Genomic DNA, 22,782 nt, shown 5'->3' on the forward strand with positions numbered 1-22,782 from the left:
CTTTATATTTATTAAGTTAGATATAACGTCTCTAAAAATTATAGCTTTTATAAATTTATTATTTACTAATAATAAAGATCTTTCTTTTTAAATCGACTATATAATAACTCTAGCTAACGCTTAGAATAAGATTAATATTATTTATTAATAATCGATTAAATACTATCGAGTTATTAGAAGCGTATTAGTCTTCGAATTTTATATATTATTTCTAGAATTCGATATTATAACTATTATAAAGTCTATTATAAATTAAATTTTCTCTAATACTCTTTAGAAAAAAATACCTCTTTCTATATATATAGACTCGAAATCTTTATATAAATATCTTATTAAGCTAAAGACGATTTAAGAGAAGAGATTAATAATAAATATTCTATATCTAAGATAATCTTACGAGCGATAAGAAATTATCGAGATTCTCTAGATTAAAGAAGATAAGAACCTAGTCGATACGATAATAAAGAATAAGAGATATAATATATTATAAAGACTAGTAGATACGAATTAACTAGATCTAGATCTGGAAGAATAGATGAAAAGATAAGGTATCGATCAATAAGGAATCATCTTTCTCCTATTGCTACTAGAAATACGCCAAGCATGACCGGATCTAGGATGTGATGCATTGCAAAGACTAGTGGACACGAATCAACTAGATCTAGATCTGGAAGGGTGGGTGGAAAGACAAGGTATCGATCAATGAGGGATCATCTTTCTCCCATTGCTACTAGAAATACGTCAAGCATGACCGGATCTACGCCCACTGCAGCAAAGGGAGCAATTGCAGTTATGGAGGCTACGGAGAAGGAATGTTTTGATAGCATGTGAATAGCCTCACTTTTTGTTTTTTGCCAGTGTTGGAACGACTCAACACTCGCTACCACTAGTACTCATTCGGCCTAGTCATTGGTATATGAAGGCCTTCCCTGTACATAGATATCCTTCTTCCTTAGACATCATTAAGAATACCATATCTAGTGATAAGTCTCATTATAGCAGTAACTGCATACCCAGGTATTACCAACATAAAGTAATCATAGCAATCAAATTATCATCAATCATAAATCTTGATGATTCCACCTCGAAGCATTTTCTAAGCTATCGCATCATACTCATGACACCATTGGGCGCTTCTTCCGGTGAAGTAAAGGAGGTTACTTAGGGGCTACTAGGCTACCGGCTTGGGGCGGGCTTTAGGGGGCGGGCTCCGGGTTATCTACCCCAGCCGCACCGAAACCCCGGGTCACCCCGCCCCGTCACGCAACGTACTCGTATTTTAAAACAAGCTAGTTCTACGGCGACGAGCGTTGATCGATGTCTTTCGATATACCCTCAAATAGCCCTGAACACGATGGATTACCGAATCATACCTCTGTGGATGGTAAGTTACCAAATCATATTCCAAAATTTGGTTGGGAGGGGTATGGGCAAATTACATTTTCATACCCCAGACTGTGGGATTCTTACAGACTCATACCCCATCTTACATTTTCATACCCACACCGGTATGATTCGGTAAGCATTCCGTAGTATGAGGTATGAGTTACTTAATTTGCCCGTACATACAGGGAAGCCGTGGGCAGGAAGCTACATATGCAGACGGTTGTGGCAAGTACTCGACGTTGGACTACATACCCTTATAGAGGTCAAGGCTCGCCCGGGGTAAGGAGCGCGAGAGCCGTCACCCTGGTAGAACCCCACGAAAGTGCAGGGGCCTCCGCCGCCAGGCTGCGTAAGGGTTGCTATCTACCGGTCTGACTGGAGGACATTACCTCTTCTCGCGAAGAACATGAGGATTTTCCTGTCCAGCTGGCCTAGGTACCAGCGGACATCGATCGAAAGTGAATGACGAGTCACTCACTGATGTACGCTAAGAGTTTGTAGTATTCGCTGCTAACAAATGTCTCTGTTTGCCACCTTCCATGGTCTTCTTTGCCACTCTGAGACCCACTATGAGACCGAGTAACCCACAGTCCCACTGTGACGATCAACGGCACGAGGATGTAGGCCCGAGCGTGGATTCCCTGGCATCTCATGAACGGAAGGAGCGAGAGACTGTCGTCGCGGATCTGTTAGCCCACGTAAAAGACTCTTAGAGAAGCGTATCATACCAGAGGCAGCTCTGATGGCGATGAGTGCGCCGCTTCCTCGGAAGAGGTAACTGATAGGACATTAGGCGACAGCTGAGCCCCTCTATCGCTTGGTTCTATCCTTAATTCCTGGACCCTCCGTTGCTGACGATGACGACGGAATAGAAGCACAAGCACTCCCATGATGGCCAGCCCTGCTACCCCCCCGACCGTCCCACCGACGATAATGCCAGTCTTCCTAGGTTTGTTCTGGGAACTTAGAGGAGGGGAGCTGCTAGAACTAGGGTTGCTTGTTGGTGTTGGTGTGCAAATCGCCCTAACTGCTTGTGAGCCAGTATGCTGGTTTCCTTGCACGGCGGGTGCTAATTGAAAGTGGCCGCTCTCATAATCGACGACTAAATAGTTGAATGTTAGAAATATGCCACCTAGGATTGGCTGGACGGTTGAAGGGTCACTCTGGGCGTTGTACACGATTTCTGTCTCCACGACTGATGAGTTTGTGATCTGAAAATGTCCGAATTGATCCGACCCTCTCTCTAAAGCGACGAACTTGGAATTTGAAATGACAGTTGTGTAGTTGTTCTCAAGTGTTATTGTCATATTACCGTCCGGCGCCTGGGCTACGGGATAGGTTAGGCCACGGTAGGAGGAATCATAGCTGGTGACATTTGCGAATTTGTTAACCACATCCGGTGTGAAGGTGAAGCGGTCCTGAAAAGGTTCGATGCAGGCAACCATGTTCTCGGACGAAAGCAATTCAAAACTTTCATTTGGTTGGTTATACATGATACTAATGACAGTGACCTGGAGTGGACAGGGTTGCTGAAGTGTCCAAGTTCCTAGAGGGAACGTGGCGAAATTTCCAGCAACTCTTCCAGGATCGTATCCACCAATTGTCAGAGCACCGTCGATGGGTGATAGCGACCGGTCTCCTGCCCATAATCCCCAGGCTTTGGATGGCGCCACGTTGGCTTCGGTCACAGCTGCCAGGAAAGAGGAGTTCTGACCGAGCGGGAGACCAGATTGAGTCCCTATAAAGCATATCGACAAAAGTCAGCCAACCCTTAACTCAGAATGGATCACGCCTGTTTTAGAATATCCAGTAATGTATCCTAGTACACAAAGTCCCATTGTTCTTGCATAACTGGGCTGAGCTGATTTCAACGACCTACCGGATACCAAGTCAGAATCTTCAACTAAAGGAAAGCCCCATATACTGTCATTGGATTGAAAATCAATGAAGTCATTTAAATAGACGTAAGAGCCAGTGGCAGTCTCAGTATCCGCTGCGCTGCCGTTCCATCGATCTTTGATCGAGACTGAACAGGTCGATGACTTCGAGCTATTGTACACGCCGCCTTTTCCACCAACGCATGAAGTATTCGCTTCCGAGCCGCAGTCGAGTACGTTCGAGAGACGAGTGTTATTGAGAGTGGTTGAGGGTCGGAGAGAAAAGATCTGATTGGGAGACCCGATGCCAAGTTCTAAGCCCCTCGCAACAGCAACGCCGTTGGCAGATACAGTAACATTGCTCCACGGCAGCGACAATGGTGCTACGTCGCAGTTCCCGCTGGCGGCAATTACGGTTCGGAGGAAGGGGAAGATGTAGAGGCTTAGACGTATCCAGAAAAGAGCCATAACGCTAAGCTTTGGGCACGCAGTCTTCGCAACTTCTTCGTACAACGTTCGCAAATGACAGTTTTCTTACATATAAAGAGGGTGTATAATGAATGAATCTTAGAAGGCGAACTTGGCGTGGAAACAGCCTGATCTGAAGGGCACCACCATATCGCTGTGGAGGCAGAGAAAGGTGGGTTGCGGAGGAGATTGACCTATACGTATTGGTTACTGGGGTGCATACGCAATGCAATGGCCAGGAAATCTCCGTAGGTATAGACCAAAAAATGGCGCAACGGTTTGCATCAGCTGACAGGTGGACCAGAGGTCGGCGTATGAACGTCGCTGCCTCAGCACGTGGAATTGGGGGTTGCATGCTTACTGTAGCCTCGTTCGAGTTCGGATAGAAATTTTGAGTCCTAGCGAATGGAGAACCTGGAACGCTATTATGGCTGTCGTTCAGTCTCAGCTGAATGGTCAGCCTTGCGTTCAGATGCACGAATAACGTGCGTGCATTAGTCCCAACTGCCTCATGAAACCTTTACGGTTCGTGCAGAGTAATGCTTGCTCAAAAGCGGTGGCGCTAATGCTCAGCACCGTTGCTTGGGATATACTTTAGCTTTCGTTTCTTGTCGCCATTTTGACGAGTCGTGGTTTCGGGATTCATACATGCCCCTACCCTACCTGGTCTAGAGAGGGTAATTGCGCGCAGATCCTTACATAGCCTTAACTGTTGAAGTGATCGGATCCGTTTTCTGCTCCTGCAGAACTGCCTTAAACTATTGCGGATATATACGGGTGACTCCGCTGCTAAATATTCAGCCTCAAAGGGGACTGTTCGTGAGCGACTATCCGCAGAGGACCTGATTTGGCAGTCGTCTAGCGCACGTGCCGCCTAGGATGAAAACCTCCAACTTTGCGAGTGTAAGCTCAGCGCTAGAACACTGAAGCCTCGAATGATTGAAGTAAACGGAGCCGCCAATCATTTTGGCTAATTATTCATACGAGACCACGGGCGAGTTCTGTCACGGAAACACAAACTTACCCGTTGTATTCCACCGGTATAATCTCACCAAGCTAGCACAATGACGGTTCCTTTCAATGAAACTGTTACTGTAAAGATGAGTGGAGAGCCTCACATCCACTCGATTGTAGTACAATATCGCCTCATAGAGCTGTTCTAAGCTTCGCCGTTCCCGGCATTCAGAATAATTCTCAGATCTCTTCGGCGTTGCTTATCGTCAGTCACCCTTGACCAAGTGGTCCAAGTTAAAACAGTAAAAAGCATAAGAACGGCAGACACTACAACAAAAATCCAGATAGAGTGGTTGGACTTGTCTTCAGTGATCTCGAACACGTTCATGCCAAATACTGACTACTCTTTATTAGCTCTTGGGTGGAAAGACGAGGGACGGCAGCCAACCACATACTGCTGAAAGCATTAATGGTAGGTAAATGAAGGTTAGGACCGTGACGCGGCGGATGCTCGCCGCCAATACGTTCGCTGCGTGGCTCTCTTCCACAGCGACTCGAGTATCCTGAAGCGTTGCGATGTTGAAAATCTGGAGTGGATCAGTCTATCATATCTCGTCTGCCTGAATACTGGTTCGACCAGGTGGCAATACATACCAGGCTGATCAAGTTATTAGTCTGTTCCGAGAGCTCAAGCGACCGTGTCTTATAATCATCTAGCGCAGCCGTTGTCTTATGAAGGTACGCGGTCATTGACTGGTGGGCGTTGACGCTGGTGAAGAAGGGATGGCCCAGCATTTGCTGAATTGTGTCTTTCACCGCGAGGATGCGTCGACGCGATTCGCCAAACAGCGGCACCAGTCTATGTAACTCACGGGTGTAGATGAGCTGGTCATCGGGCGAGAGCTCCTCTTCTACGCACTTTTGGTTCTGCTTACCGTTACCTGCGATTAGGAAGTCTGCCAAAATTCGAAGAGTCTCAATCAATGGAAGGTTTCCTTACCAGGACGTCGAGATGTTCTTCCAATTCTTCGAGGAAACAGCCCCAGGTAAAACTGTATTTGTCTCAGCGCCCTAACTCAGAATTTTTGAGGGACTAGGTACTATTGCTCGTGCTCATGCTCGTGCTCATGACTGACCTGATGATATAGAATACCTTGGTTAGAATATCGCACAGCCCAAGTTTATGCTCTTCAAGCCCCGGGAGCTCCTCCTCGACATTTGCGGCAAGTGCAAGAAGCGCTTCTACGAAAGCCTGGTCGGCAGGGTCAAATACTATCACTCCATTATAACGCGGCCTTTTAAAGATCAGTCAGTAGCTCACAACGTAGCCGGCGACAGTAAAAGCACAGCCTTCGGCATACCTTTCCAGGGGAATTCTTATGAACACCACATTGATCCGCGTCACATGCCAGGTATGGCTTGACTGGCCGCTCTTGGTACGGAAAGTCATCTTCGGAGAATTGCTGCTGCGCTTGGCTTCTGTAGGAAGATTGTTATGGCCATATCTTTCCATGACCTGGAGACCGAAAAAGACAACTATTCGAAGGTTGTGAGCTAATTGTTGCAATTTGGGCAGCTTGGTAAGCTACAGAGTGACGCACAATCATTTACTGGCACACCAGTACTCAGAATTGTATAGGCGAAGTTGAAAAAGCGAGGTGTGATATTGAGATGAAAGCCAAGCATCTGGAGGGCTTCTGCTGAAAGACTGGATACGATACTGTGCGTACAATACCATCAATGGATTTGTAAGATTACTTTCTGAATGCAAGGAGTACGTACTATAACGCACAGTATGTTTCCTCGGGCCGCTTTTTCATATGAGCACAACACTTTCTTTATTTTATCATCAAACACAGATGGCGTACCTGCTCCAGTAAGAGTGCCTCTAACTCTACCGAAGATCTGGCCTGCCTGTCCCGGCCCCACTTTGCCCTCTTTTTGCTAGCGTCGTAGCTGTAAGACAGTCTACAAACAGAGCAATGGGTTCCGGGGTTTTCGCGGAGAAATCGCTCAAGCTCCTTGAATGCTAGTCCGTTTGAGCCTTGGTTCGGCCAGCTCTGATGTGGGTGCAGATGATGTGTCGTTGCATTAAGATACCTGCTTTCACCGCCCGTCCGACCAGTTGCTGGCTCCCGCATCCACCAGGCAGATCGGATTGCCATGGCGTCTCGACGTCGGCCAGACGCGATAGTAAGCTGTACTAAGTCCAAGACAATGTGGAAACCCCAAAGTGCTTCATCTTAGTACGGAAAAGCGTTTTGACCATGCCCCCTTTCTCGGTATGCAGTATTACGTATGTCCCGCCTGGGGGCCAAGCTGTGGCCAATAATACCCCGCATACGGACCACATACAATAGCCTTATCAATACTAGCCGGAAATCGCCGCTGGAGTGGTGGATCGCAGCTACTTTGACAATTTAGCCTTTCAAGCCAGCAGTAACCGCAAGTGGTACTTTAAGGCTTACGCCGTGGGAACATGCACATGCTGAACGACTGAAAACTCTCCCGGCGCAAAAGTACATTTCAATGGAATTTTTACATTGTGAAAATGCGACAGGTAAGATTCTTGCGGTTCGAGGAATATTTTCCAAGAAAAGGGAAAGTGTGAGATTCATGTTTGAGGGATCCAAAATGGCGGAAGAGAATTGTTTGATCCACGTTTCTCACATGTAAGATTTCACTTTGATTGATGGGAAGAGGGAGAGGTGGAGCGGCGTAGGCACAGATGGATTGTGCAAGTAACAGAGTTGTTGTTGGAAATCATGCTGCTGCAGCATAGTGTGTTATAGCTACCCCTCACGCTGGCAATAACAATATGGCATAGCTGTTGTTGGGGGGTATTTAGTTCGTATTAGGTTCGATTCCTAATGGCGCTGGTACAATTATGGTGTTGCGGTGCTTTTTATTTTCTGGCAGCGCCATTAGCCATAGGTTAGCGAGGGCTTAGGTTCGAATCCCATGCGACGCATTGATTTGTGAAGCGAAATGTTCCCCGTTAGTCATAGTCCGAGGGCGGACACCTGTTGGTTGTGGTCGTGTTGTTGGGGGTATTTAGTTCGTATTAGGTTCGATTCCTAATGGCGCTGGTACAATGGTGTTGCGGTGCTTTTTATTTTCTATAGCGTGGCTTCACATGATATATAAGTAACCTACATATCACTCTATAGCTAATTAGTCCTTCAACCTCTCTTCAATTCTAATAGTTGTTATTCTTTCGGTCCTTGCTGACAGACGTGGGATATGAAAACGGTGAGACGATGCGCTCGACGTACTCAGCAGCCCCTCGTGAAGTCCAGAATGATCGGTACGCTCTTTTCCGTAGCCACATGGCAGAAATTGAGAGTGCCAAGGCTGATCATCTTAGTGCCTGGGCAATGCTTGGCTGACATCGAGGTACAACCAGACGGTCTTCGAAGGGAACCCTTTGTCACAGCCTTAGTTGTGGCACATTAGCTTGCAAGGACCACCTACCCTAAGCAGACAGCGTTCAGCAAAGAGGACTACTCAAGAGAAGTGATATGAATCATCTGAATGAACTGCGAACTTTGATGACATGGACTGGAACGGGTTCAGGACGCGGAGTAGATAAATCTATCATTCTTTGTGAATGGGCCCCTGATACACTATCAGGTCACATTACTTCCACCCTCTCCTTCTCAAGTGCATGCACTGACAAATGAAAAAGTAAATGAATGGCACGCCAGATCTCTGGCTGGTACAATCTGTACTAAGTATCTCTTCCGCTAGGGTGTGCTCCTCAAGTCTCCAGCACACATCTCCAACCACCACCACCGTCCTACGTACGCTCCTCGTCATGCTGGCGTGCCGGATTGCGTCGACCAAGCTGAGGGAGCATACCGGTCCGAAATTGTCCGCCTGCTTCACGTCGTAACCATACGAGCTAGTCGACGCTGACGATCGGGTATCATTGAGACACATGTTTCTAGTTGATGCATAACAAGAGGTGTAGTGATGGGCCTGCCAGATAGGCAATGCACATTTCTCAGGTCCTGTAAAGCCACATAAAGCGTAATCAGCCAGCAGTTCTACGCGGGCCCCGATGGGGACCATGGGGAAAAGATCCGCTCCCCCGACTCCGGGAAGAGTCAGGCTTCTGGTCATACCAATCAACATCACTGAGTTGCAGCTTCCTTGCACGATGACCGCTTCGGTTCGTGCCAGACTTATCCGCAGGTCTGGCATTCGAGTTGTTCGACGCCGATGACTGATGCAGGGATGCGTTGTGCTGGTGGTGAGAAGGGCCGTGCTTCTCGCCACCTAGACCTTCAGACAGATAACTGTGAGCAAGCGTGTTCTCATCCAGGGGGACCAAAGAAAAACCAGCAGGTCGCTGGTCACGGAGGTTGGGGTTTGGGTGGGAGAAGTAATCGGAAATGGCATTGTCTGTACCAGCATCTGTGCTTGAGTCTTGCAGATCATAGTTCAAGACCAGGTTCTTGATACGCTGTTGTTCTGCGCGCTCAGCTTCCTTTTGGGACTTCATCGCAACGGCGAAATGGGAGTCGGAGGGCATCTCGATGGTTCGAGTCTGTACCTCCTTGTCAGCAGTATCTCGTTGGCCCAGCACCAAATGATACATACCTGCTGTCTGTTCCCTTTCTTGGTCATAAGGGAAAATGCCATGGTATTGGCGTTGGGTGGGGTCGCGGTACCGCCCTCGTTGCCACTGTCATCGGCGGCGGTCGTCGTCTCTCGCTGTGCACGACGCATAGGTAGTGGAACATCGAACATGGGCTTTCGATCGAATTTGCGAGAATCTAGGCTCTCCGACATCATCTTGGCAAGCTCCCTGTCAAATTCAGCTTCAGCTTCAGGATCTCGCTCTTCCTCTTGACGCGTGACGACAATGTCCTCCTCGAAATCGGAGTCATGTTTCGATTCGCCATTAGTAATGGGCTACATAAATGATCAGTACACGAATAGAAAGCAGTAACAGACTAGAAATCAAACCTCTAATTCAGCTTCGTCACTTGATGATTGAGCGTCCACATCTGGCACGGGTAGCTCATCTTCATCAGCTTCATCCTCGGAAGAGACTCCATCGTCAGGTTCTTCTGCTTCAATTGGCTTCTCTTGTTCCTGTGCTTTGTAGTTCTGCTTCACCAGGTCGGCGAACGCACGACCAGCTTCTTCAAAGTCAGCAGCAAGCTTCCATTGCGGTCGCGTTAGCGAAAACGTGTCCTGGATAATGAAGTCAATGTCCATGGGAAGATTCTCCTTTGTGTGGATATAGTACTAGCACGTATCAGACGGTTGTGCTCATCAATATGGGCTGTTCAATTAATTTACCTGGAAGAATGTCAGGAAGAAATCAAGCTTCTTCTTGGCGGCGCCACGATCAAAGCATAAGCCGCAAGTGTCGAGAAGAGTGCACACAAGACGTATTCTGAAAAAGTCATCGGGCATGTCGATTGGGTTTAGTCTCTCTCGAGTCGGTGTTCCACCGGCTATCTAGTATTAGTATGGATTCGTGAATTCCATAGCTTCCTGTACTTACGGTGTCCGAAGGTAACCATCCGGTAAAGCGTGTCAAAGATCAGGGGCGAGTCAACCATCTTGTAATTGTATAGTTCTCCCAGATACTTAACCTCCGCTAGTCGACGCTGATTGAATTTGAAGTCATTCTGTTCCAAGCCTAACGTGATGTTCTCCATGAGGTTATCAATGACCATGATCACAAAGTCTTGATGGTAGCGATATAGAGATCCGATGAGGACAGCAAGCAGATGAATGTTGCTGTATTTGACTTTACCAGGTTTGGAAAAGATCTTCTCTAGCATATTGACAACCTGCACGCGATCAGCTCATGCGCAGCAGATCAACAGTTGGGAGCTTACCTCTTGTTCCTCCCAATGGAGTTTGCGCAAAGACTTGAGTACCTTGGTGTAGGTGCGTTTGTTCATGTCAAGGTAGACAAGTCGCGAGACATATTGGTGGACGGGCGTCCGTTCTTTTTGTTCAATGGCAGCCCTCTCGGGTGGATTAACATAGTACATTGCATTTTCGATCAGCATTCGCTCCTGCTGCCCAAGGTGCTGAGCAGCCTTCTTTCGTTGCAGCGTCTCCAGGAACGAGTTCATTCTGGGAGCCGTGTCTGGGTTCCGAAGCAGATAGCGACCGCAGTTCTCCAGAAGATTGCCAATGATCTCGATGTTCATCCTTGAGAAGTCGTCTAAGCTGACTTTGAGACAGTGGAAAATGACATGCTCTGGCACAACGCCGAATTTCGTGAGCTCTGCAAGGTATCGAATGTTGCTGGTTCGGACCTGGCCCAGGAAGTCCTTTTGCTTACGCCGTTGCAGGCTTCTGAACTCATCATCGAGATGCGATACCAGGCCGTGAGAGACATCGGGCATATACTTTCCCAATGTTGCCACCAGGCGTGAGTAGGATGGTAACAGGTCAGATCGGCCCTTGGGCACTTCTTGGACGGTCTTGATCAAGCGATTTCGAGATGCTTTAGAATTGAGGAAGCAGAAGTCCATTGCAGCTTGGTCGATCTGCTCCTTGTTTTGAAGTTCCGGAAGGCGAGCTAGAAGGGCATCCACCTGTGCACCAACGGTTTTATTGGCGATTGCAGTCGACTGATCGTTCGACGCTGTAGTCGAGGGCACCTTCTCATGCAAATCCTTGACTTCGTCATTGGTTTCCACTCGCTTGCCCACCTGCTCATCTCCTTCTTGTTTCTTTTTCTTCCCGTCTTCGAGCAGAATCCCTGGTACCCGATCTTGCAGATCTATCAGATTTTCATAGAAACGGCGCTCCTCGTCATCCTCCCAGATGCCTGCACCGTCGGCTTGACCACGAAGGTATTCGCCAGTCTTGACAAGCCCTATCCCAGCAAATGCTCCCGTATCTTGTGTGTCTTTCTCTTTCAAGTCTGGCATTTCCTGGTTTTCCAGCGCGTCGCACAGGATTTGCGCATTAGTTACTAGCTTCTCTTGGGACTTCAATTGTTTGTCATAGTTTGCCTGACGATCTTCAAAGACTTCTCCGGATTTGACATAGGCCTCAGCATTCCGTCGTCCTTGTGCAGTGATACTTTTGTTACCCTGGATGATGTGGGTTTTGACGTCTTCAAAGTAGCGATTGAGTACGTTTTTGAAGCGCTGTTGGAGTTCTGTGGTGGTCAACGGGGGATCTTCTACTTTTGTGGCAAGATCCTCGTCAGTTGAGCTCTGGTCGTATGTTTCCGGAGCTGCTGAGATCGCCCCATCGGGTTTGACAGATTTCTGTCCGTCTGTGCTTGGCGATTTGATACCCAATACATCCCAACCAAAGCTCTTCACGAACAAAACCACCAGAGGAAGATTGACGTGCTCTTTATCATGGCCAAGCAAATCTTTGAGTACTTCGAGGGGAAAGGGTTCTGCGTCTGTAGAGCCCGCCTTCCCGACGCCTTGTCCAGATTTTGACTTCCCCACAGCTTCACCCAGTTTACTGCTCGCAGGTCCAGCGTTTTCCTTTCCCCTGGCCGTAGCATCCTCAGGCCTTGCAACGTCGTCCAAGCTCCGCAGCAAGCCTACAAGCCAAAGTTCCGTCGCAACTTTGAGCAGCACCCTATGCCTTGTTAGACGCTCTTTCTCTTCCTTTTCTCTTGCTTCCTGCCCTAGGTTCTTCAGCTGTCCCTTGTCCGGTGTGCTCAAGCCCCGTCCGATCAGCCATCCGAGGTAGCTTGTGTACTCAGCCGGTCCAAAGCGCTGATGTAGTGCACCGATAATCTCCACCCCCGCCGCGATCTCTCCCGGCGTCTTGAGCTTGGTGAGACCTTCATAGCTGGCGGATATCACCTCGGAAAGGTACTTTTGAAGCGACAGGGAGCGGATTTCTTGGAGAAAGGTGGTGGTGCTAGCAGCTGTGATGGCTGTCCGTAGTCGCTTTATGAAGGCAGTATTTTTCTTGAGGGATGAGTCGAGAGAGTTGTTGACACTGAACAGGTCTACTTCTGAAGTCAGCTCTTTCCCTGCCTTGGACAAGAAGCATGGTGTACCTGTTGCGCCAGCCCAAGCTTTCGAGTTGACGTCACGCAATTCACCTTGATGCTAGGTTAGCGCATGTATGTGAAGTGCTCTCGATAGCCGAGTCTCACGTTTTCTCTTACGATCCATTAACCCCACTTGATGCGCACCTCCACGGTGCTGTTAGGTGTTCAAGGATCTCTCATGTGCGCCGCACTGTGAATGATGAGACAGAAGCTTTGAGGCTTCATATGTCTGCTGTAAGCTTGTGGAAATATCTAGCATTTGTCGTCTCTTTTCTCGGAGAAGAGGACAAGGTGGTCAGAAATTATGGAGGTATGAAGGTAAGAAAATGTGGTGGACAGTGGACCAGAGCGAAGTGGCATGCATTGAGCATGGGAGATCGATAAGTGTTTAGCGGCGGATAGCTAGCGGACGATCTTAGCCTGCAAGGCACATCAATTAAGGTAATCACATCGTTCCGAGACCCGAACCAATCACTCTTCATCTTCCCCACTTCGCGTCGTTTTGCTGGGCAAGGCTGTGATGGTGAAATTTACATAACATTGACATTGACAATACTACATGCAATTCGTGCAATTCATGAGATAATTCGCAGTATCATCGCTCAGCCACATTACTCTACGGCCTTTTGACTTACTACGTTGCAATCTTGAAATACCGAAATGAAATGTGACAGTTGAACGCCAGGCAGACTTGCCAGAAAAGTGTGCAGTCTGGGACACTGAATACTCTTATTAGTACGTTTATTTGACATGTCATCCAGAGATAAGCTGGCATTTCACGAACGAAATTGCTGCAGGTTGAATGTTCAGTAGCGGGATAGATACTTGTTGGTGCTTGTTGTGTCGACGTTCTAGGGCTTTGTACCGCTTCGTCTGCCACCTCTTCTTTTTTTTTGCACCTCGCCTGCCACGGTGTCAATACGGCCACAGAACTCTTGATTGAGACCTTTCGAGAATGGGTGGCAGCCCCCTTTTGTATGACGAGCCAATTTTTGCGCCAGGACAAGAGGGGTTTCTGCACCCGACGGTACGAGCGCGTATATTGTTTTTCGGCAATTGGACCACACAATTTCTTTTTCGTCAGAAAAAGTGGTAAATACAATTTTAGTATCTCAGACTTTTGCTATGCTGATGAACTAACTGCTTTGGAACGACCGTCTTAAAGCAGAAATTCAAACTCCGCCTAGCAGTATCTAGGTGCCGAAAGGGCAACCGAAACGGTAGTAGCGACACTGTGCGTGCGTTGTGAGAGAAGTCGGAAGATGAAATCAAACCGGGGAGAGTCAAAGGGTATCCGAACAGCGATGAGCAGACACATCGAGTCCTGGACGTCGACTGATTATTCAATCCAGCCAAACAACAGAATCATGCGAAGCAGACAACATCCCAACGAGGGAAAGAGAGATACCTGCCACTCAGAAAGGCCTACAACGACTTCATTCACATCGATAACCCTGAAAAAAACAAACCTCCATCGAACCAAAACCATGCACCTACAACGGCGGCAACGGAACCAATTCCGTAATGGCTCAGCCTGCCTGTATAAACAACAACATGCCGGGGATGTCAGAATGCTCTAGCCGCCGATGAATAGAACGGAGCCGAGTGCCTGCCGCCTCTGGGCCGGGTAACGTTTGGGTTATCACCAGACCGAGCACGATTACCCCAACGCTGTCAAGTATTTCAACAGATGTAAATGATGTTTGTCATCGGCAATCAATGCCAATCAGGCCATAACGACAAACTATCAGCACGAGTAAAGAACGCTGAGACATCCGGCCGAGTATAAGACTCATACTAGCGCAACGGGCTACGATGCAGGGCGATAGGGCAGGGAAATCGAACTCGATTCCCGGGACGCTAATCACTCGGTACCACCATCCAACACGGGTGTCGGGACTCATGATCGCACTTTGAACGAGTTTCGCCTCACATATTGGGAGATTGGGCAAATGCATGGACATGCGTGGCGGTTATATTACCCTTTTTTTTTTTTTTCTTGTTTGGTCAAGAGCTCCATCATCCCGTCATCCGAGTCAAACAGTAGCAATAAGATAGTGACGATACCCAAATACCACAGTCTACCACAAACCACACGATCCACGGAGAGATGGCCGAAAACTCACCCGCTACACCAAAACAACGACGACGACGACGATAGAAACCCACTCCCTGCTCAAACACTAAAAGTGAGTATGTTTGTCGCTGTTGAATTTCCTATCACCCTTTCCACTCATCTTCTTCCTCCACTTGGGCAGGCGTTGCCCTTCAAACACAACTTTTTTGTTAAACACGATGTCAGATTGAGAGTTTCGACACAATCGGTTTTGGACACGGCCAGTTTTGAACTCCGTGTTTTCCTTTCATCCCGTCTCTCTTTCTGAATTGAATCAACTGAAGCTTTGAGCCACCTTTCTCTTGTGCAACACCTCCCCTTCGCACGTTAAGGCATGTTTATTTTCTTCAACATTGCAGGTTTTGATGTTCTTGTGTGTAAAATCTGCCTTCAATCTTTGCGTATTCTGCTTAGCTAGTCGCTACAGAGCCAACAATTCATGCGTAAATGCCAGTTATTTGCATGCTATGCTACCTTTGTATCCATGGGCTCATATCCTAGCGAGAGCCAGTAACTTCTTCGCGACTAATACGCCCTGAATCCCACTCTATGCTCTTTGAACTGTTCGCGAAATTGATCAGTTCAACAATCTTGCAAAGATCTCCGAGTACCCAGATTTTGCGAGAGCAGAGGAAAGACTTACATCGAACACCCCTCCAACACCCCTAAAGAAGCCCTCTCCAATGACCCACACATCTCTCATACCGTTCCCTCCTAGTCCTCCTCTGCTAGGACCTGATCGGCCTCTCTTCCCATCATGCACTACTTCATCCCTCTCCTCTCGAATCCCCATCCTCGTCTCCACCACCGCTCCAACACAATACCCACTGCCTGCCTCTAGCCTACCCAGACTGAACTTGCCACCTGGAATACCAGACCATTCGGCGCCGCGACCTCCTTGCATGAATGGAAAAGGGGTTCCACTGAACTCGAAATGTAGCGTTGGTGGGTTGAGGCAAGGGAAGACGTAGAAGTTTGAGAAAGGAGGAGGAAGCGGCCGTGAACCCGAAATGGAGGCGTAGAAGGCTTTTACGGCGAGTGGTGGGGCGAGGATGAAAGGGCTGTTTATCTGTAACGTATCAGCTCACGCCCGCTTGGAGTACACCATTACGAAGAGAGAAATAATCAGTCGTGGCTCACATCAATGACCACAGCCTGATTCTGCAATACCTTACTTCCGTCAACCCATACTCCTCGCATCAGCAGCTGCCACCATCCCTCGGCACCTTGGACTCCTGTCCAGACCCATCCTGTTTCCCAATCCTCTCGCTTTGTCACAACCTCTTTACCGTGTCTGCCCCTCTTCACTAATGGCGCCAATTTCTCAACTGGGCCTACGTCACCCTTTTCCGTCCCATCCAACTGATTTAGCGCGTTCTCGGTCTGGCTGACCACCATCTCTATAGTGCTGGCAGCTGTACCTCCAACACTAAGAACCCCGTCTTGACCGTTGATCAGCATCAAAGAGAAAATCGGATGCTGGATGACTTCTTTCTCAAGTAACTGCTTGAATAATGATATTGAGCCGGTCTGGCTGAGATGTTCTGATGGAGCAAGACCCAAGGAGCTACCGGAAGGGCCAAGCGTGTTGCGGGAGAATTTGGAGGGGCGGCAGTATGGGAACGAAAGGGGCAATGGATCGTTGACGGCCGGTAGAGTGAAGAGGTCTGTGTGTTGGTAGCAGGTTGGGTAGGGACGATCTAGCGACTTCTGTGCTGATTGGGAGAAGAAGTCATCGTATCGACTCCCTTTGCGGCTTGTTGTCGTAACCACGTAGAAGTCCGAGACCAGCATGTTCAGGTCCATCTCAATCTCTTGCGGTGGATCTCCAATCTTGACCTTCGCATACCTGCAACAAGACAGCCATAGATCAGCAAGCCGTTCGCACCTCTCAAGAATTGGCGGACGGGATCTACCAGATTCCATCTGCGGCCACTTCACCCATAAGTGCACTTGGATCCCTTCCACCCACCTCATTGTTCTTTGCCTTCCTGACTAACTTGTTGCCTTTGACCTCTCTCTTCGTAAGGTTGAAACGAGCTTCTGTCTTCTCTAGCTCTTCGGCGAGATAGGTCAGGTTGACGTAGTCGCGTGCGAATTCAGTTGGAGCGAATTTGCCACCTCGACGCGTGAGAGTGAAGTGCAAGACTGGTGCAGTGTCGAGAGAGCGTAAGGCGGGCGCTGAAGCGAGCGTGTAGGACAGAAGTCCTGACGTAAGTGTCAATAGCGGTAGGAGATGCATGACGATGCTTTATGCTCATGTATGAGCAACGTGGTGCTGTTTCTGGGGTCCCGAATGAGTTGAGGAAGGCGCGGTTGAGGGTGTTGACTGTAAGGATGCAACGTGAACATGAATATCAAGCAACATCAGGTAAGTTGTGGGCAAGAACACTATGATGACGATCAATTTCAAGATAGACAGTCATCACGAATTAAAGTGTAAATGCTACCCGACCACGACTAATGAAGTTTTGTTGAAGCGCTGGAACTTCATTCTGGTTCATGTTTATCTCTCTTCAAGGGCAGAACTTCCACCGCGTTTCCCACATCCCATCTCCGCATACGAGAGTGTCATTTTTCATGAGGAAAACTTCCAGACTGGCCAGCTGCGGAGACTCCCTATCAACCAGGTGGATCTTTGTTTCTGCATCCCAATCATCAACATGAGATAGATTCTTGTGTTGAAAGCTAAAAGTTCCTATATTCCATCTTGTGATGGGACAGTCCCTTTACTAATGGAGATGAGCGGCTCTCAGAATTCGAAAAGCCAACCTTCCTGTACCGCATCTTTCATATCTGGTATGGCTGAAAAGGCAAGAGGTTGAGATTGGTCCTTGTCAGGCCAAAAATCCTCTGCTGTATTCTTTCTCGTAAGAGTACCTTTCGTATTGGGGCCACTCATAGCGGCGTTGTGATTTTCGCTTGTATCCTATGCTTTGGTATAGGTACGGCACGGGCTTCTTTTCCAAAGGCATTCTCAGTCGCCAGGTCTGGAAACGCCTTGGACTCTGTGAATTACAACTTCGAAGCCTACCCCCCCCCCTTCTTTTTTCTTTTCGGATTTGCATGTATTACTTCTCTCGCTTGTAGCGGTTTTGCTGGCAACGGCAACACCTCGATTGGTCAATCAACTTGGTAGTCATGTCGTTCCTACCCACGTCGTGAGAGGACCTGGGTTCATCAATGCCCCTATTCAGGCTTCCAGCAATTCTCTACCACTCTGGACACTATCACCACGGCACCTCCTCCCCAAAGCGATCGAAGAACTTCCCAGAATCCTCGTTTCCAAATCTCCCAATTAACCCCAACACATCCACCACACTCTCCTCCGCACTAATTGCTCCGTCCTCTTTCACAGCCACCAACCCGCTTTCGACCCTTCCCGGATGCACAACCGTAAAGATAATATCCGGCAAATCTATCGAAAACGATTTCACGATCGCGTTCAGCGCCGCCTTGGACGCACGATACGCATACCCGCCACCGGTCGTATTAGAGCCCATGGAACCCATCCGAGAACCCATGATAACGACTTTCGACCCGCCAAGAGGCCTCAGTTTGGGGAGCAAAGCTCGAATGAGTAAGAACGTGCCCACAGTGTTGGTTTGAAAAGTATCCGTCATTGTCTCAGCAGTTATCACATTCATAGTCTCTGCCTCGGCAACATCGGCGCTCCTCTTAATCGATACCGAACTCTCGAGACCCCTCACACCAGCGCTGTGGATCACGAGGTCAATATCCTCGACATCATGGAGTTGCGTGGTGATTTGGGTCTCATCTCTTACGTCAATCGTAAACATGCGGAGCGTATTCGTTTCGTTATTGCCGACGTCCTTGCGGTACGCATCTGCTGCTTCCAGAACGTTTTGTGCAGAGGAGGAAGAAAAGCTCCTATCGACTGCAAGGACGGAATTGTCGGCACTTTTGAGATAGGCTGTCACGAAGGCCTTGCCTAAGCCGGAAGCAGCGCCAGTCACGATGATATTGGGCATGAGCACGATTATCGAAGCTGCACCAGAGAGTCCGGTGAAACTGATTGCCGTTTCCCTTGATAATCACCGATCTCTGGTGCTGTGTGGATAGGATGGATTTGCAACTGGAGTGATGGTGAACTAGCTTCAAAGCGGGCCTCGACGGCTGGGGGAAAAGCGATGAAAGTTTCTTCCAACCCCTCCGCAGTCGACTCGGCGGCGACCCATCTGTACGAGTTGCTGATTGGGAAGCAAAACTTCTGCAGAATCTGTACGCACTACTGCAAACTTAGGGATGCAAATATGCCTGTTGTGCCACGAGTACATTGAGGGGAACACCAAGACCATGAGATCCCTGCACGAAAAAATGGGGTTGATCATGCTGTACAGCCTTACAACCGTAAACTGTGGGGTCCGGACAAAATGAGATACCGCGTTTGATGCATGCTACAAAAGTACCTGCGTAATGACACGTCGACAAATCCATCAACCCCACCTTTCTACGCGCAGGGTATACCACATGCACAAGAGTACAACGCAATACAATGCCTCCTTGCGGACCTCTTGAGCACTATAAAGAACTACGGCTCCAGGTATCTCGCAGATCACAACTCCTTGACCACGAAAATCCATTATTCATATCGCTGAAGTCCTTTGGATCGGATGCCGGCAGCTTTTCATTTCCTAAGGATTATAACTTTGGCTTGACGGTCGCTTTCGAGGTTCAGAACCCATGTCCGACTTATGTTCTTGAGGAGGTATGAAGGCATGGCTATCCTCGAACATCGAGAGCAAAAGACTGTCCTAAAGGTGGCAATTTTAGGATGGTGACTTAAAGATCGCGGTGCGGAAAATGTGGTCAGCAGGTTGTTGCAGCAGCACTTCGGAGCATATATTAGGAAGACTATCAGAACGCTACGTAGAAAATGCAGGATCTAGGTCCCCTCCATCACTGATGCATGTACTCGTTGGTATCATATCCGCTATACAGCAACAAACGATGAATCCACTCACAGCCCCCCTCAACCCCCTCCCTCCCCTGGATGATCCCTATAGAACTCGCTCACACTCTCAAGCTCCGTCATCCTGAGCGCCTCATCCACACTCTTGACAAAATGCCTCGGTCCCCCACACCTTCCTACTATCCCGCTCTTCTCAAACATCCGATAAACATGACTGCTCTCCTTTGGCACTCTGCAAAAGAACACCCTTTCACCGTTGTCAATATACCCGTCCACAATTTCAGTCAATACTTGTGTGCCTGAGCCATCAATCGAGGTGACCCCATGGACGTCGAAGATGATGTTTTTGTTGTGCTCCGGTGCTCGCACGCGTGGCAGGGCGGGATGGGCGGCGTTGGTACCATAGAGTTCGAGTCTCCGGAGACGGTTTTTAAGGTCGCCGGTGTTAGCGAAGGTGAGGGGTTCGGGTATCTTGACGATGAGGCAGCCTTCGATGAATTCAAGGGCTTGGGGGTTATCTTCCGCGTTCTCAAATTGGTCTTGTGTGCCTGGTACTTTGCCCAGGATTTGTATGCGCGGTTTTGTTGAATGTCGAATAACAGAGAGCAGGGAGAGGCCGACACCGAAGGCGATGCCGAGGGTTAGGGAGTAGAAGATTGTGGCCGCGAAGATGAGAAACATAAGAGCAAGTTCCGACCAGCCGCGGATGTGGACGAAAAATTTGATGTCGTGGGGGGCTTCTTCGATGAGGGAATAGGCAACGACGGATATCATGGCTGAGAGGACGGCTTTCTGGGGAAGGGATCAGCGATGGCAACGAGGTGGAGATATGGAATGAAGCGTACCGGTAGGTAATAGAAATACGGCAAGAGGAAGAGAACACATATGACAGTGATAAGACTTAGAAAGATACTACTCATCGGAGTCTTCCCACCTGTCGACGCATTGACTTTGCTCCTTCCATACCCACCGAAAGCCGGTAGGGCCATGAAACACCCACCCAGTACATTGGCCGCCCCAAGGGCCACAAGCTCACGATTGGCACTGAGTGACATACCCTGCAATCCTTCGCTCCCTCCGGTTCCCAGACTTTTAGCCGCTACCGAAGATTCAAAGAAGCCGAGTAGCGCGATAAGGAACGAGGTACTCATGGCTTCTTGTATGTGTATCATTTTGGAAGGCTGCAAAGGCCATCGAAATGGAAACGGTGAGCCGGTGCTTGATTGGATGGTCCCGAGGATCTCGAGACCTTGCTTGTCCCAGCCGAATTTCCACGTTAAGACCGCAGATAGAACGACGACGACGAAGCGGTCCGGGACGTATGCCACGGATGGGAAACGCGGCTGCATGTATTTCTTAAGTTGCCTGTGCGTTTTTAGCAAAATGGTCCTAGTCTCTCGCGAGGCTCACGACATACCTGCAAACCATAATGATGGCAAAACTCCCAAATGCAACACCACAAGTCAATCCGTGCGCATATTTCACGTTCGTCACCAAGAACACAATCTTTGCCGCACTACTCCCGTGGCTCACCCCTCCTGGATCATGTTTAGCCCTTCGATTCAGTCCCATTTCCGGTATAAGCTGATCAACCAGTATCACAAATCCGATTGCGCTGATGAAACCCCGGAGAAAAGGTCTCGAAAGCACACTATCCAAAAACCCAAGCCTTGTCAACCCTGCAACGAATATGATCGCACCAGCCATCCCCGTCACAACACCTGCAATAGCTGCGTTTCTTGCATCGTCTTCATCCCCAGAGTGTCCAGAGTCTACACTACCTCTCACCACCGTACCCACAAGCAGTGAGCCAGCAGCTTCTGGTCCAACAACCATTTGCGGACAGCTGCCTAGCAGCGCGTAGATGAACGGGTTGAAGACGAAAGAATAGAGACCGTTGATGGGCGGTATGTGGCCTAGATTGGAGGCATAGGATAGAGACATGGGTATGTAGAAGGATGCCATGGTAAGGGCAGCGATGAGGTCGCCTTGGAGATATGACCATTTGTATTGGGTTATCCATTGTAGGAAGGGGAAGTAGTACGCCAGATACCTGTGTGAAACACGTGCAATCAGTAGTCAATTCATACCTTCACCAGCTTCGGACACACTCCAATACATCTCTTTCAACATCCTAAGCCGGATTCTGGGGGAAAGACCATACATTACCCTCCTTCCCTTCACACCATGCCTTCTAGCCAACCACTGCGTCGTACTCATGGGCCCTTCATCTCCTTCCCCACTTCCGTCTCCTCTCCCGCCTTTCCCATCGTTTGCCCCATCCAATTGACCGCCCGCCCTGGATCCAAAGACCCCATCCGCAAGCGCATCTCCTAGAATGCCATGTCTCAAATCCGTCTCTCCAGCATGCCTTCCCCCAAAGACACCTCCATTACCTGACTCAGTATGTTGAGGTTCGTAGCTTAAGTGTGTAGGAGTATAGTTGTTTTCTCGTGCATTGCCGGCATTGGAAGAAGATTGTGGGGGCTTGTTGGAGTCCGAAGAGGTAGGACGGCTAGCATGCGGACTTAGCAGACCATGTTCGCATTCTTCTTGTTGGCAGGAGGGGCGATGGTAGGCATGACCGCTCCTGGCGCTCTGGTTAGATATGGAATGCTGGAGGAGCGGTGTCCGTTGCGTGGGAGGAGAAAGATTCGAATGGGAGGACGAGGTTCGGGAAGGCATGGCGAGGCTTGGTAGGGGGTGAAGGGAAGAGTTAATTCCTGGCGGTGGTTGGACGTATCATCAATGCCAGTATGGTAGTGATGGGTCTATAACTTAGATATGCAACAAATATATGATCAACGGTATGCGGGTTACCTCAGATTGCCGGGTCACGCTGGGCCAGGTGGCATGTGTGAACAGCTTATAGAGCGCCCAACTTCAAGTCACAGATAAACGATTCCAATGCGGATGATTTTGGTCAAAGTATTATCGGTCTATTCTCAAATGTATTGATACTGTCTATGATAGTGTGTTTTACAGGCGCATTTTATCTGCTTGCAACGTAACGCCATGAAAAGACGGGGGAACAAAAAGA

The 22,782-nt window shown here is 48.7% G+C and overlaps 7 protein-coding genes across 7 annotated transcripts; all 7 read right to left on the bottom strand.

Moving 5' to 3' along the window:
- Positions 1-2,108: 2,108 nt before the first annotated feature.
- Positions 2,109-3,731, bottom strand: HO133_002973 (uncharacterized protein; the record flags this gene model as incomplete). The annotated part of the gene is made up of 2 exons (XM_037293897.1): positions 2,109-3,124; positions 3,266-3,731. 2 exons carry the CDS (start codon positions 3,729-3,731, stop codon positions 2,109-2,111), a joined length of 1,482 nt encoding a protein of 493 aa, XP_037149975.1.
- Positions 3,732-5,095: 1,364 nt separating this feature from the next.
- On the bottom strand, positions 5,096-6,850 carry HO133_002974 (uncharacterized protein; the record flags this gene model as incomplete). Its single annotated transcript, XM_037293898.1, has 7 exons — positions 5,096-5,272; positions 5,340-5,612; positions 5,839-5,980; positions 6,047-6,221; positions 6,287-6,405; positions 6,468-6,496; positions 6,554-6,850. 7 exons carry the CDS (start codon positions 6,848-6,850, stop codon positions 5,096-5,098), a joined length of 1,212 nt encoding a protein of 403 aa, XP_037149976.1.
- Positions 6,851-8,721: 1,871 nt separating this feature from the next.
- On the bottom strand, positions 8,722-12,817 carry HO133_002975 (uncharacterized protein; the record flags this gene model as incomplete). Its single annotated transcript, XM_037293899.1, has 8 exons — positions 8,722-9,237; positions 9,291-9,605; positions 9,660-9,944; positions 9,999-10,156; positions 10,207-10,498; positions 10,547-12,648; positions 12,700-12,744; positions 12,799-12,817. The coding sequence occupies 8 exons, from the start codon at positions 12,815-12,817 to the stop codon at positions 8,722-8,724; spliced, it is 3,732 nt and encodes a 1,243-aa protein (XP_037149977.1).
- Positions 12,818-15,386: 2,569 nt separating this feature from the next.
- Positions 15,387-17,051, bottom strand: HO133_002976 (uncharacterized protein; the record flags this gene model as incomplete). The annotated part of the gene is made up of 3 exons (XM_037293900.1): positions 15,387-15,878; positions 15,950-16,658; positions 16,726-17,051. The coding sequence occupies 3 exons, from the start codon at positions 17,049-17,051 to the stop codon at positions 15,387-15,389; spliced, it is 1,527 nt and encodes a 508-aa protein (XP_037149978.1).
- Positions 17,052-18,039: 988 nt separating this feature from the next.
- HO133_002977 (uncharacterized protein) lies at positions 18,040-18,801 on the bottom strand (the record flags this gene model as incomplete). The annotated part of the gene is made up of 1 exon (XM_037293901.1): positions 18,040-18,801. The coding sequence occupies one exon, from the start codon at positions 18,799-18,801 to the stop codon at positions 18,040-18,042; it is 762 nt and encodes a 253-aa protein (XP_037149979.1).
- An 8-nt stretch (positions 18,802-18,809) lies between these two features.
- HO133_002978 (uncharacterized protein) lies at positions 18,810-19,413 on the bottom strand (the record flags this gene model as incomplete). The annotated part of the gene is made up of 2 exons (XM_037293902.1): positions 18,810-19,049; positions 19,366-19,413. 2 exons carry the CDS (start codon positions 19,411-19,413, stop codon positions 18,810-18,812), a joined length of 288 nt encoding a protein of 95 aa, XP_037149980.1.
- A 389-nt stretch (positions 19,414-19,802) lies between these two features.
- HO133_002979 (uncharacterized protein) lies at positions 19,803-22,427 on the bottom strand (the record flags this gene model as incomplete). The annotated part of the gene is made up of 4 exons (XM_037293903.1): positions 19,803-20,534; positions 20,588-21,107; positions 21,160-21,795; positions 21,907-22,427. The coding sequence occupies 4 exons, from the start codon at positions 22,425-22,427 to the stop codon at positions 19,803-19,805; spliced, it is 2,409 nt and encodes an 802-aa protein (XP_037149981.1).
- Between the last annotated feature and the right edge of the window lie 355 nt (positions 22,428-22,782).

The sequence above is a fragment of the Letharia lupina genome (genome assembly GCF_014066315.1).
Source record: "Letharia lupina isolate WasteWater1 chromosome Unknown contig_16, whole genome shotgun sequence".
Lineage (NCBI taxonomy): Eukaryota > Fungi > Ascomycota > Lecanoromycetes > Lecanorales > Parmeliaceae > Letharia > Letharia lupina.